The 12181-nt window shown below is 52.0% G+C and overlaps 1 protein-coding gene and 1 non-coding gene across 10 annotated transcripts in view; both read left to right on the top strand.

Annotated features, from left to right (window-relative positions):
* On the top strand, positions 1-76 carry TRNAI-AAU (transfer RNA isoleucine (anticodon AAU)). Its single transcript has one exon. It is a non-coding gene; the product is annotated as a tRNA-Ile (tRNA).
* Positions 77-8300: 8224 nt separating this feature from the next.
* The window catches only part of MPRIP (myosin phosphatase Rho interacting protein), a 172014-nt gene continuing 168133 nt past the window's right edge, over positions 8301-12181 (top strand). For 7 of the 9 annotated variants that reach the window (XM_066365085.1, XM_066365084.1, XM_066365082.1 and 4 more), the window contains exon 1: positions 8301-8990. In XM_066365085.1, coding sequence (XP_066221182.1) covers positions 8868-8990 — 123 coding nt within the window. In that variant the 5' untranslated portion in view covers positions 8301-8867. The remainder of the gene's footprint in view (positions 8991-12181) is intronic. The other 2 variants (XM_066365087.1, XM_066365088.1) reach the window with 2 other exon arrangements.

Raw genomic sequence — 12181 nt, 5'->3', positions numbered from 1 at the left:
GCCCTGGCCAGTTGGCTCAGTGGTAGAGCGTCGGCCCAATGTGTGGAAGTTTCAGGTTCGATTCCTGGCCAGGGCACACAGGAGAAGCGCCCATCTGCTTCTCCACCCTTTCCCCTCTCCTTTCTCTCTGTCTCTCTCTTCCCCTCCTGCAGCCAAGGCTCCACTGGAGCAAAGTTGGCCTGGGTGCTGAGGATGGCTCCATGGCCTCCGCCTCAGGCACTAGAGGGCTCTGGTTGCAACAGAGCAACGGCCCAAATGGGCAGAGCATCACCCCCTGGTGGGCATGCCGGGTGGATCCCGGTCAGGCACTTGCGGGAGTCTATCTGACTGCCTTCCTGCTTCTAACTTCAGAAAAATACAAAAAAAAAAAACCCACCCTATGTATAGTGTGTGTGTGTGTGTGTGTGTGTGTGTGTTTGTATACACATGCTTAAAACAGGAATGAGCTACCACTGTACACACTGTTTTCTCACTAGTTTTTAAACCTCACCACATTTTGCAGATGGTTGGCCACTTCAACACTCTCATTCTTTAATAGCTTTGTGGCACTCCTCTTTATCAAAAAACCATAACTTATTTATCTGGTCCTCTAGTGGTGGACAGCTGGCACATCTCCAATGTTTTACTCTTAAGAACAGGGATGCAGTGAACATCCTTGTACGTAATATACTTCTGTGTACCTGGGTGCACAATTCTCAGAGTGGAATCACTGGTCCAAAGGGTGTGCTCATTTAAAATTTTAATACAGTGGCTAAATTGCCCTCCTGGTTGGACCTTCCATGCCTAATGCGTGGCATTCTCTTGTGGGATAAATCTTAGGACTGTGGTCATGCGGTGCCTGCAGTAGAAAGGCATCACGGAGTCAGAGCTGGAAGCTGCCTCTGAGATCTGGATGCTGCTTTCCGTTTCCAGGACAGCCACCTTAGCCCCAGGGAGGTGCCGGGCCCAGGCTCCCCATACTCCCAGCAGGGCCGGCAGCATCCTTGGCCGGAAGTTGTGCAGAGCAGGGGTAACAAACATGCTGCTCATGTGTGAATGCAGGCTTACCATTTACTGGTTGTATACCCTTGAATAAGGCACTTGGCCTCTCTGTGCCTTAGTTTCCCTATTTGTAAACTGAGAGTCATAACTAATCCCGGATGGCAATCAGGGAGGGGGTAGGTATATTAATTAAGCATATATTAATGAAAACACAGACCATTTTAATAAAAGTATATGTTCCTTTGAGGTGACTTTGAGGAGACTGACAAAATATGGGGAGAGGGTCCTAAGGACCCCTATCAGGTACCACTTGGCACTGCCAGGGGTGACTTCAAATGGTGTTGGTTGGGTTTAGTGAGATTATATGTGTCGGATACCCACAGCCGGTACAGAGCCCAGCACACTGTCAGTGCACTAGGGCCATGGAATTCCCCAAGAGTGGACACAACGGCTGACAGGGGCTCTAGACCAGGGGTCTCAAACTCGTGGCCCGCGGGCTGCGAGTTTGAGACCCCTGGTCTAGACTATGACCGGGGGGTTTACCTTTCTGAGAGACTGGTCAGAAAAGGAAGGCCCAAGCAACAGAAAAAGAGGGCACCCAAAAGGAATGGCCAAAACTGGATCACTACCTGTTATTATAAATAAAACTTTATTAGACCAGAGCCACACTCATTCATTTATGTCCTGTCTCTGAATGTTTCCAGGTGACAGCGGCAGAGTTGAGTAGTTGCAACAGAGACCATAACGGCCTGCAAAACCGAAAATATTTACTATATGGTTCTTTACAGAAGAAATCTGCCAAGCCCAAATAGGGATTATAGGCATAATAATAAGTAGCTTTTGAGCACTTACTATGTTTCAGATACCATTATAAAAATGTCAGGTATATATTAACCTGTTTAGTCCTCATAATACCTCTATAAAGCAGACATCAAAACTGGCCCCAGTGAACCACATCTGCTGGGAGTTGCACCTGTGTAGTTTCCTCTTCCTTCCGTTGGGGACAGCCCTCTGCTGACTAAAGAGAGCGGAAATGACACGGCACTCACGCCAGGCTTAGCCCCTAAGTCAACTGGTAGCGTCTGCCTCCCCCTCCTGAAACACTCTGGGGAGCCCTGAGGTGCCACTTAAGAGTCTCAGGTAGAGACCACAAGGAAAGGAGAGGCTCTGAAACTGTAAGAAGAAGGGGTCAGTTCAGCCTGGTCACTGTCTGATTGTATTCACCTTAGAAAACCCGCAGCAAGACCAGCAGGACTGCTCAGCTGAGCCCAGTCAACTCACAGAACCATGGGAGGCTATAAACCAGCGATGAGGCACCTCCTTTTAATAGGAGTGGGGTGGTTTTGTGCAACAACAGCAACCTGGGATGTGACCTCTCCTGAGACTATCCCAGGTCTGCCTGACCTCAAAACCTGCGCTGAACTGCCTGCCTGCACTGTGTTCCTGTCAGCTGAGCCAATCCTTATAAACTCGCTCCTGGAATAGTATTTCAACCAATAGGACTGAGTTTTTCCCTGTCCAATTGGAGTTGCACTGCTATAATAGTCTCATTAGCATCTTCACCAACCAATCAGAGCGGCTCCATTCTGACCAATCAGGACAATGCTTTTCGGACCAAGCTGTGAGGATTTGGAGTCCTTATTTGCATGAAGAAAGATCAATCAGGGACCAGGGATGGGGATTTTTTGCTCTGTAAGTCAGCACCCCTCTGGCTCAGGGAGTGCAGTTGCAGTTCCTAGTTACGACTGTTTTTCTGGTCTCTCCCCCTTGTCTCACCCTGGCAGGTACACAGCCTTGTTGTCCCACTACTGGGCTGTACCACAGCTGTGCTATTCCACAGCCAAGCTGTATTACACTTGAGCTATTTGCACTAAATAAAGTCTCTCTCCCTTCACCAAATCCCAAACTGGAGACTCCTGTTGGCATTGAATTGGCAACTATGATCGGTTGATAACCAAACGACCCAGCAATCCTCCTCTTGGGTTTTCCCAACAGATATAGATACTTATGTCCACCAAAAGGTATGCAGAAGGATGGTATAAGATCTTTATTCATAATGGCCCAAACTGGAAACATACCAAATGGCCAACCGTGGGAGCATGGGTAGATGAATTGTAGTGTAGTACTTCCACACAATGGATTACCAGGCAGCACCAGTACACACAACACATGGATCTTGAGTGAGAAAAGCCAGACACAGAGAGAGCAGAGTCTTCTTCTATAAAGTTCAAGGATAGACCAGACTAATCTGTGGTGATACGGATCACCAAGTGGCTAGCTTTGTGGGTGTGTGTGCCTATGTCTGTGTGTAGGGGTGTTCCATAGCTTCATGTGAGAGTGGGTACTTGTGTGTGTGCATGTGTGTAATTCTGCTCCCTCACAGGATGGAGGACACTTCCCAGGGCAGCTGTCAGATGCACAGAGCAGAATTTACCTGCATTTGGGGCCCACTTGAGAGGCTTTTGCATATTTGCTTCTTTGTTTATCATTTCTTTGAGATGGACATGATACATTGAGAAGTATACAATAAAGTGAGCACATCTTCAGTGTACAGCGCAGCGGATGCTTACATGTTTACACTGTTTGCCCTTGTGCATAGTGCTATTCTGGCCCCTGGAAATAGAACCCGAGACTATAAAACGGGACCCCTGTTTGCGTAGGATTTATAATCTGGGGTGCTTGATATGACAATAAAAGACAGAACAGGCCCTGGCCAGTTGGCTCAGTGGTAGAGCGTCGGCCTGGCGTGCAGGAGTCCCGGGTTCGATTCCCGGCCAGGGCACACAGGAGAAGCGCCCATCTGCTTCTCCACCCCTCCCCCTCTCCTTCTTCTCTGTCTCTCTCTTCCCCTCCCGCAGCCAAGGCTCCATCGGAGCAAGGTTGGCCTGGAAGCTGAGGATGGCTCTGTGGCCTCTGCCTCAGGGGCTGGAGTGGCTCTGGTTGCAACAGAGCAACACCCTGGATGGGCAGAGGATCGCCCCCTGGTGGGCAAGCCGGGTGGATCCCGGTCAGGCGCATGTGGGAGTCTGTCTGACTGCCTCCCTGTTTCTGGCTTCGGAAAAATACAAAAAAACAAACAAACAAACAAAAAAACCAAAACCAAAAAACCCCCCAAAAAACAAAAAACCAGAACAGTAAGTTTTCACTCATTCACTTGTCATGTGCTTTTTGAAAACCTACCTTGAGCCTGGCCCTGAACTGGGCACTAGAACTGCAGCAGGAACTTGGGCCCAGTCCCACCGTCATGGAGCTCATAGTTTAGTCAAGTTTGGAAAGTAGAACAGTGAAAAGTTAACTATTTCCAAAATTCATTCTCTTCTTCTTCCACTGACCTTTTCCTTAGTTCAGGTCCCTACTTTCTCTACCATCTGGGCTATTGTTGTAGTTTCCTGGTCGATTGAGTTTCCAGTGTTCTGCTTCTGATTTATTTTCCAGACCAATAGCCCTCGTTTTTATCTGAAACATTCAGTTAATGGTTCTCCATTGCCCGGGGAACTTTGGTGTAAGCTTCTGCAGGCTTCAATACTCACTTAGAGGGTCTCTATTCTGATTAGAGTCAAGTTCTTTAAATACCCTGAGCCTCATCTGTGTTTTCTTTTTTCTTTCATTTTCTAAGTGAGAGAGAGACAGAGACAGGAAGGGAGAGAGATGAGAAGCATCAACTCATAGTTGGAGCACTTCAATTCTTCATTGATTGCTTTGCATATGTGCCTTGACTGGGGTCTCAAGCTGAGCCAGTGACTCCTTGCTAAAGCCAGCAACCTTGGGTTTAAGCCAGCAACCTTTGGGCCTCAAGCCAGCAACCTTTGGGCCTCAAGCCAGCAACCTTGGGTTTAAGCCAGCGACCATGGAGTCATGTCTAGGATCCCAAGCTCAAGCTGGTGAGTCTGTGCTCAAGCCAGATGAGCCTGTGCTCAAGCTGGTGACATCGAGGTTTCGAACCTGGGACCTCTGCGTCCCAGGTCAACACTAGCCACTGCACCACAACCGGATAGGCTCATGTGTGTTTTCTGTAAAATGGAGATATCAGTTATATAACGACAACAATACCTATCTCCCTGAAGAGGCTGAGCTCTAATCTGTCATAATAGGTATTCATCTACATATGCTAAACCTCCATTGCACCACCTATTTAATCCTCCCAGTAATTCTCATTGTTTGTGACTACCATCTCTATGCACTACCCAGTAATATTAAGGTGCTTGTATTCATGGACACACCATTGCTTTTAAGCCCCGAGCCTCTACCCTGAGCTCCTTCTGTCTGGAATGCCTTCCCTCTACCTCCTCCTGGCTGACCTGGCTGGGTCATACTCTGCTCAAGACTCTGCCCAGGCACTGCTTCCTCCAAGGAGCTGTCCCTGAAGTTGCATATGCAGCTGAGTGCCCTTATCTGTATCTCCACAACACCCCAGATTGAATTTGTCTGTCTGCCTCCTATTTCTCTACTTGCTCAAGTGTGAGCTCCTTCCAGGCAGGCTTGAAGCAATTGCTTCTGTGCTCCCCTAGCTGTGACCCCTTCTGCTCAGGGCAGGCGCTGGATGTGTCCACTGACTTGAGCAGAACATGGCAAGCATTTTCTTTTTATCTTTTTAAATTTTTATTTATTTATTTATTTTTATTTTATTTTATTTTATTTTTTTACAGGGACAGAGAGAGAGTCAGAGGGATAGATAGGGACAGACAGACAGGAACGGAGAGAGATGAGAAGCATCAATCATTAGTTTTTCGTTGCGACGCTGTAGTTGTTCATTGATTGCTTTCTCATAGGTGCCATGACCGCGGGCCTTCAGCAGACTGAGTAACCCCTCGCTCGAGCCAGTGACCTTGGGTCCAAGCTAGCGAGCTTTTTTGCTCAAGCCAGATGAGCCCATGCTCAAGCTGGCTATCCTGGAGTCTCGAACCTAGGTCCTTCCGCATCCCAGTCCGACGCTCTATCTACTGCACCACCACCAAGCATTTTCTTAAGGGAAGTGGCCATTGAGTGGGTCTTGAAGCATGGGTAAGACTTCTAAAAATTATTTTAAAACAAGTTGTACATTCACAGAATCCCAAATCCAAAGGGAACAAAAGGACTTACAGTGAAAATTAAAAGTAGGTCACCTCTCAACTACCCAGCTGCCCTCCCCAGAGGCCACCATTGGTGTCAGTTTCGGGGTATTCTATACAAGCAAGAATTGTCTGTCTTCCCTGCTACAAACACAAACACACGCACATTTTGCAAACATTTAAATAATTTGCTATATTATTACAGTAAATACCCTTTGTCCAGATTCCCCAATTAACATTTTGCCACATTGTGCTCAATATTTTACAAGCATTCTATCATAGGATGCTCACCACCCATGCCAATTTTGTAGATGAGGTCACTGAGGCAGCAGGCAGGTGAAGGGGACTTACCCAAGACCACAGAGGTAGTGAGGGGCAGAGCTGTGCTTTCTCCCTCAGGCCGCCCAGGACTTTGATCCACCTTCCTCTAGTTCCCTTTGAGGAATTTAGTTCCCATTTTCTTACTAAATTGAAATCTACCTCCCTGGGATATTCACCAGATGATCAGTGGAAAAGTACAGAACTCTGAAAGCATTTGCTACTTTTCTTAGAACCTTCCCATTCCCTAAGCAACAGCTGCTGTCCCTGCCACTAACACATGCTTCAATGTCACCTCCTCTAATGAGGGCTGAGTTAGCTCACTCCCCCTGTTTAAAGACTCCCGTGGTTGACTCCTGGCTGCCAGCAGGATGACATTTATATGCCTGAGCTTGAGATCCAAGGCCCTGGGTAATCTGGCCCTCCTGAATCCTGTTAGCCTCATCCGTGCTGCTCCTTCCTCCTTAACCTCTCACCAGCTTCTGCTTAAATTTTCCCACCTCCTCGAAGCGCCCCGATTTTCCCCAAAGAGTGCGTTTCCCCCTCTCTGGACTCCCGAATCTTCTGCCTGTGCCTCCTTTACAGTCTTCTCCAGGTGGTCTTTTGGCCAGGAGACTGTGCGTGTTAATCCGGGCGTCTGAGCCTTCATTTCCTCAAACACATAGTGGGAGTAAGAATTCCTAGTTCAGCCCTGGCCGGTTGGCTCAGCGGTAGAGCGTCGGCCTAGCGTGCGGAGGACCCGGGTTCGATTCCCGGCCAGGGCACACAGGAGAAGCGCCCATTTGCTTCTCCACCCCTCTGCCGCGCTTTCCTCTCTGTCTCTCTCTTCCCCTCCCGCAGCCAAGGCTCCATTGGAGCAAAGATGGCCCGGGCGCTGGGGATGGCTCCTTGGCCTCTGCCTCAGGCGCTAGAGTGGCTCTGGTCGCAACATGGCGACGCCCAGGATGGGCAGAGCATCGCCCCCTGGTGGGCAGAGCATCGCCCCTGGTGGGCGTGCCGGGTGGATCCCGGTCGGGCGCATGCGGGAGTCTGTCTGACTGTCTCTCCCTGTTTCCAGCTTCAGAAATGAAAAAAAAAAAAAAAAAGAATTCCTAGTTCAGTGTATGACATGGAGTAATCTCCCATAATAGTACTGACAGATCTGAAGGCTGATATCTTCTTAGTCATCCCTTGATACCCTACCTGCCATTTCTTTTCTTTTTTTTTTAAAAGATGTTTTTTTTATTGATTGATTTTAGAGAGCAGAGGGGTGGTGGGGAGGAGCGAGAAGCATAGCAACTCATAGCAGTTGCGTCTGGTATGTGCCTTGACCGGGCAAGCCCGGGGTTTTGAACCGGGACCTCCGCATTCCAGGTCCACGCTCCATCCACTGCGCCACCCCAGGGCAGGCCCGACCTTCTTGTTTCTTAACTTCTCTGCGCCTCTGTGTCCTCTTGTGTCAAATGGGGATGATACCCGAGAGGCTGTGAAACTTGGACGCGTATCAAAGGCTTGGAATGCTGACTGATTTCTACGATGGACGGGGGGGGAGTATAAGGGGGGGGCTGGCACACAGTATGTGTCCAACTAGTGCTCTCCGGGCTGCGCTCGGGCGTCCCCAGGGGCACAAGAAAGGCGACGCTGGAAGCGAGAGATGGGTGGCAAGCCCCCTCGGAGGTCGGCCCCGCCCCTTCACCGTTTTGCCCCGCCCCCTCACTGCCTGGCCCCGCCCCAGGCCCCGCAGCTGTCAGGACCCGGCGGCCTCGGCACCAGTCCACCAAGCCTGAAAGTCCCATCCCGGCTCTCACAAGTTACCTTACGCCCGGCGGCCCTTTGTCCCCGCCCCCGGCTGCCATTGGCTGAGGGGTTTCTTTGTTAGCCGGAGCTCGCCGCTGCCATTGGTCCGCAGGGCCGCCGATCACGTTGGGGCGCGGCCCCGCCCCCCGCGCGCGGCCCCTCCGGCTTCCTCCTCCCCCGCGCCGCCCACCCGCCCGCGCCGCCCGGAGTGCGCGAGGCGCTCCGCTCCCATTTGCTGCGGCCGCGGGGCGCCGGGGGGCAGCGGCGGCGGGACCCACCGGTGAGGGACCCGCAGCGACCCGGTTCCGGAGAGGCAGGCCGAGCGCGGGGCGACAGCGGGCCCAGCCAGGCCGCGTCCATGGGCCCGGGCTGTAGGCGCGGGCGGCGGGGACCGCGCGCTGTGTGAGGCCCCGGCGCCGAGTGCGCGACCCGCCGTGCGGGGAAGGGCCCGGCCCGCGTCCCGGTTCCCGCGAGGCCACGCCGACCGCCGGGGGCGCGCTCCGGCCTGTGTCCGCGTCCGCGTCCGCGGCTCGGCTGAGAGGGAGGCGGCCGGCGGCAGGGGCATGCGGCGGCGCCCGCGCTGAGCTGAGCCTCCGCGCCCCGACCTCCGCGCCCCGCGCCCCGACCTCCGCGCCTCCTGCCCGCCGTGCATGGTGCCGCCCCGCCCGCCTCTGCCTCCGCCGCCGTCCGCCGTCCGCCCGGGCCTGCGGGCCTCGCCGCCGCCGCCTCACCGCCGGGCCGACCATGTCGGCGGCCAAGGAGAACCCGTGCAGGAAATTCCAGGCCAACATCTTCAACAAGAGCAAGTGTCAGAACTGCTTCAAGCCCCGCGAGTCGCATCTGCTCAACGACGAGGACTTGACGCAGGTGAGCGGGCGGGGGGTCCGGGCCCGGGTCTGCGGGGGGACGGGGGCCGGCGCGGCGGGGCGCTGCGGGGCGCCGGCGGGGGTGGGGTGCAGCCGAACGCTCCCGGGGAAAACGGTAAAAGAGCAGAAAATAAACGTGCGTGAGTCCCGGGGGCGGGGGTAGGGTGGGGGCGGCGAGGATGGAGTTGGTGGGAGGGCGAGAAGCGTGTGGATCGACTGGGGACAAAGGGAAAATCCTCAAGTATGCCGAAAAATAACATCCTTTCCCCGTTCCCATGGCCCTGCTGTGTGATTCATGCTTTTTTGGGTGACTCAAAAATGCCTGGTTTTCTTAGCGGGAACAAAGCGCTGGAGAATGTCTTGCTGCTTCCCAGGACCCCCTCGGAGTCTGGTCTCAGGACCGGACTTGACTTGTCCACCACCCAGAGTGGCCACGGGAGTCGGACTGGCTGCGCGACTGTAGGGTGCCCTCTGGTCAGACCCAGCCTGCCCTCTCCCTCTGTCGTTGTCACTGTCACTGATTGGAGAGAGGCGAGGGGTCCTGAAGTCTGGGGAGAGGAGGGGCTTGCTTTCGGACTTAAACCGGAGGGTCTTCGGGCGATGGTAGGGCACTCTGGCCCAGCTCTCCGGTCGCTTGGCAAGGAACAAGGAGCCCCGGGGCCTGGGTAAAGTTGGTACACTTCTGTTTATCTGTCGTCACGGGAGGGCTTCGGGGTCGGCCAGTGGCTCCCAAACCTGCGTCGCGGAGTCACAGCTTTTAAAAATACAGAGTCCTAGGGCCCCATCCCTGGAGTGATCTAGGAGGTGAGGGAATTTGTATTGGTAACAGCTTCCCAAGAAGTTGGGTTGTTGTCCCCACTGGCCTTTGGGAACCTTACACTCGTTCTCTGAGCTCCCAGTGTTCTTTTGGGACATTCAGATTTCTTGGATTTCCTGACCCAGTCTTGTCTACGTCCCCTTGGGGTGTGTCTGTGGCTCCTGGGGCCCTCTCCGTCAGTCTTCAGAGCGTTCTGTCCTAGCCCTGAAGGAGACCAAGGGCGCTCCTCGCACATTCCAGCCCAGGGGGACCTAGTTTAGCTACTGGTTTTTCGGGAGAGCCCCCTCCCCCCAGAAGGAAGACATTATTTTGAAGTGCACCCAGCGAGCTGTTTCTAAGGTGACTTAAGTGCTCACAGGGTTTGAATTGTTTACGTGGCTGACCAGAGCTGAGAGTTGGGTGGCAAGGAAGGAGTTATGGCCTGGGACATCGTGCCTTTGTCTGAAGTCAGGTTCCTACCAGTGGGCAAAAGAGTCCTTTCCTCTAAAACCAGAAGCTTAAGCAAAACACTGAAGGCTGCAACGTCATAAGATTGTTAGAACAGAAGGGACAGGTCAGCTTGGGAAGGGGAGAACTGGTTCCTGGAGAGGTGTTCTGGCGCATGGGCTTGTCTTACATCTTATGGGGGAGAGTCCCTCCTTCTGACCAGATGCTTTTTTCTGGGAGACAGTTTGTGTGGTGACGAGAGCCCTGGACCAATAGTCAGGAGGCCTTGGTTCTGGTCCTGGCTGTCATTTTTAGCTGCGTGACCTTGAACAAGTCCCTGTAGCTCCTCCCTGTCGTTCATTTCTTTTTCTGTAAATTGGGAATAGCAATCTCTGGGTTATCTCACTCACCAGGCTATTCTGAAGAGCAATGACTGATCTCTTACTAGACTTTTTGTCTTACAATTTAAAACAAGCAAAACCCTCCTACAGGATAAATAGTTAACTTGGATCTGTGAAGTTCCTGAGCTTGGCAGGGGTTGTTCGGAGACAGTTTCTGGTTCTTCTAGGCGGCTGTCAAATTGGCAGTTGTAAATTGCAAATGTAAATTGAGTACTTATACCTTAGATGAACTAAAATGGAATCTGCATATTTGAGTTGAATCTCTTAAAAAAATTTAAAAATCTGTTGATTATTAATTTGATTTGAAGTAGTGGGGCCACAAGTTTAAAGTACTTTCCTCTTTCACTGTATTGACAGTGGAATTGTGGGTTTTAAAAACAGGCCTGAGTTTTCCAGGGCACAACTGGAATGGTAGTTTCTGAAAAAATAAGTGGGGTTATTTGTGCTGGGAGAGATTAGGTCAGCCTTCTACCTCCTGGGATCTTTCAGGAAGAAGCTCCTCTCGCAAAGAGGAGGGAGACTCAGGGCTGTTGGCAACGGCCTTAGCTGTCCCCTCCTCCCCCCCAGCTCCTTCCTCTCATCCTCCTGGCTCCTTTAGAAAACTTCAGCCAATTGGTTCCCATCAGTCTCCCCCAGGCCCCTGCTTCCTGCTCCCTTCTCCACCCTGAGCTTAATTTAGACCGTCAATGCTGGAAGATAGATCAGCGATCACCGAAGTCACCCCTTTGTGGTAAGGACACTGCGACCAGTGAGGCAGCGTGACTGGCTTTTGCCCTGGATGTCATTGTCCCAGGGGCAGACGTTTCTCTGAACCTTCTGATTTGAGCTTATTTCCACAGCTGTGGGTTTTGTTTGTTTTTCCCCAGAGAGGTACAGAAACCTCTTCCAGGGACTGCATTGTAGCTTCAGACATGGAAGAGACTTAAGGTCAGCTAAACTGCTTTTAACCATGAGAAGATCGAACTTCAGAGAAGGGAGCAGCTGGCCCAGTGCAGGGCCACAGTCAGGACTCTACCCAGTGTTCTTTCCCTGCTCATACTGAGTGTCTACATGGTCGTCCCATCAACACGTGGCATGGAGAATTGTGTCAAGGATGATTACGTTCCAGAAGGTGTCTGGGAGGGCAGGCTCTGGGTGTCACACCAGGGGCCTTGCGATCGCTGCCTCGGAGCAGAGGAGTCTCTCACTCTTTCCTCACCGCTGGGATCCACAGGGATCCTGGATACGTGATAAGCAACAGTCCTTTGTCATTTTTCACGGCACCCTCCAGTCCTAGCCTCTGTTCACAGGATGGCGTTGATCCTTCCGTTTTCTCTTACTCATTTCTCTGCATACATATAGACTCAAATACACAGCGCAAACATTTTTTTAACCTAATCTGTGTGTACATATTTGCAATATGTCTTCTTTTGCAAGAGACGGAAAGATAGAGGGCAAGGGAGAAAGATGAGAAGCATCAACTCGGAGTTCTGTCACCTCACATGTTCATTGATTGCTTCTCATACGTGCCTTAATTGGGGGGCTCCAGCTGAGCCAGTGACCCCTTGC

Source organism: Saccopteryx leptura, chromosome 2 (assembly GCF_036850995.1).
Source record: "Saccopteryx leptura isolate mSacLep1 chromosome 2, mSacLep1_pri_phased_curated, whole genome shotgun sequence".
NCBI lineage: Eukaryota > Metazoa > Chordata > Mammalia > Chiroptera > Emballonuridae > Saccopteryx > Saccopteryx leptura.
This window is presented reverse-complemented; position numbering and strand designations above follow the sequence as displayed.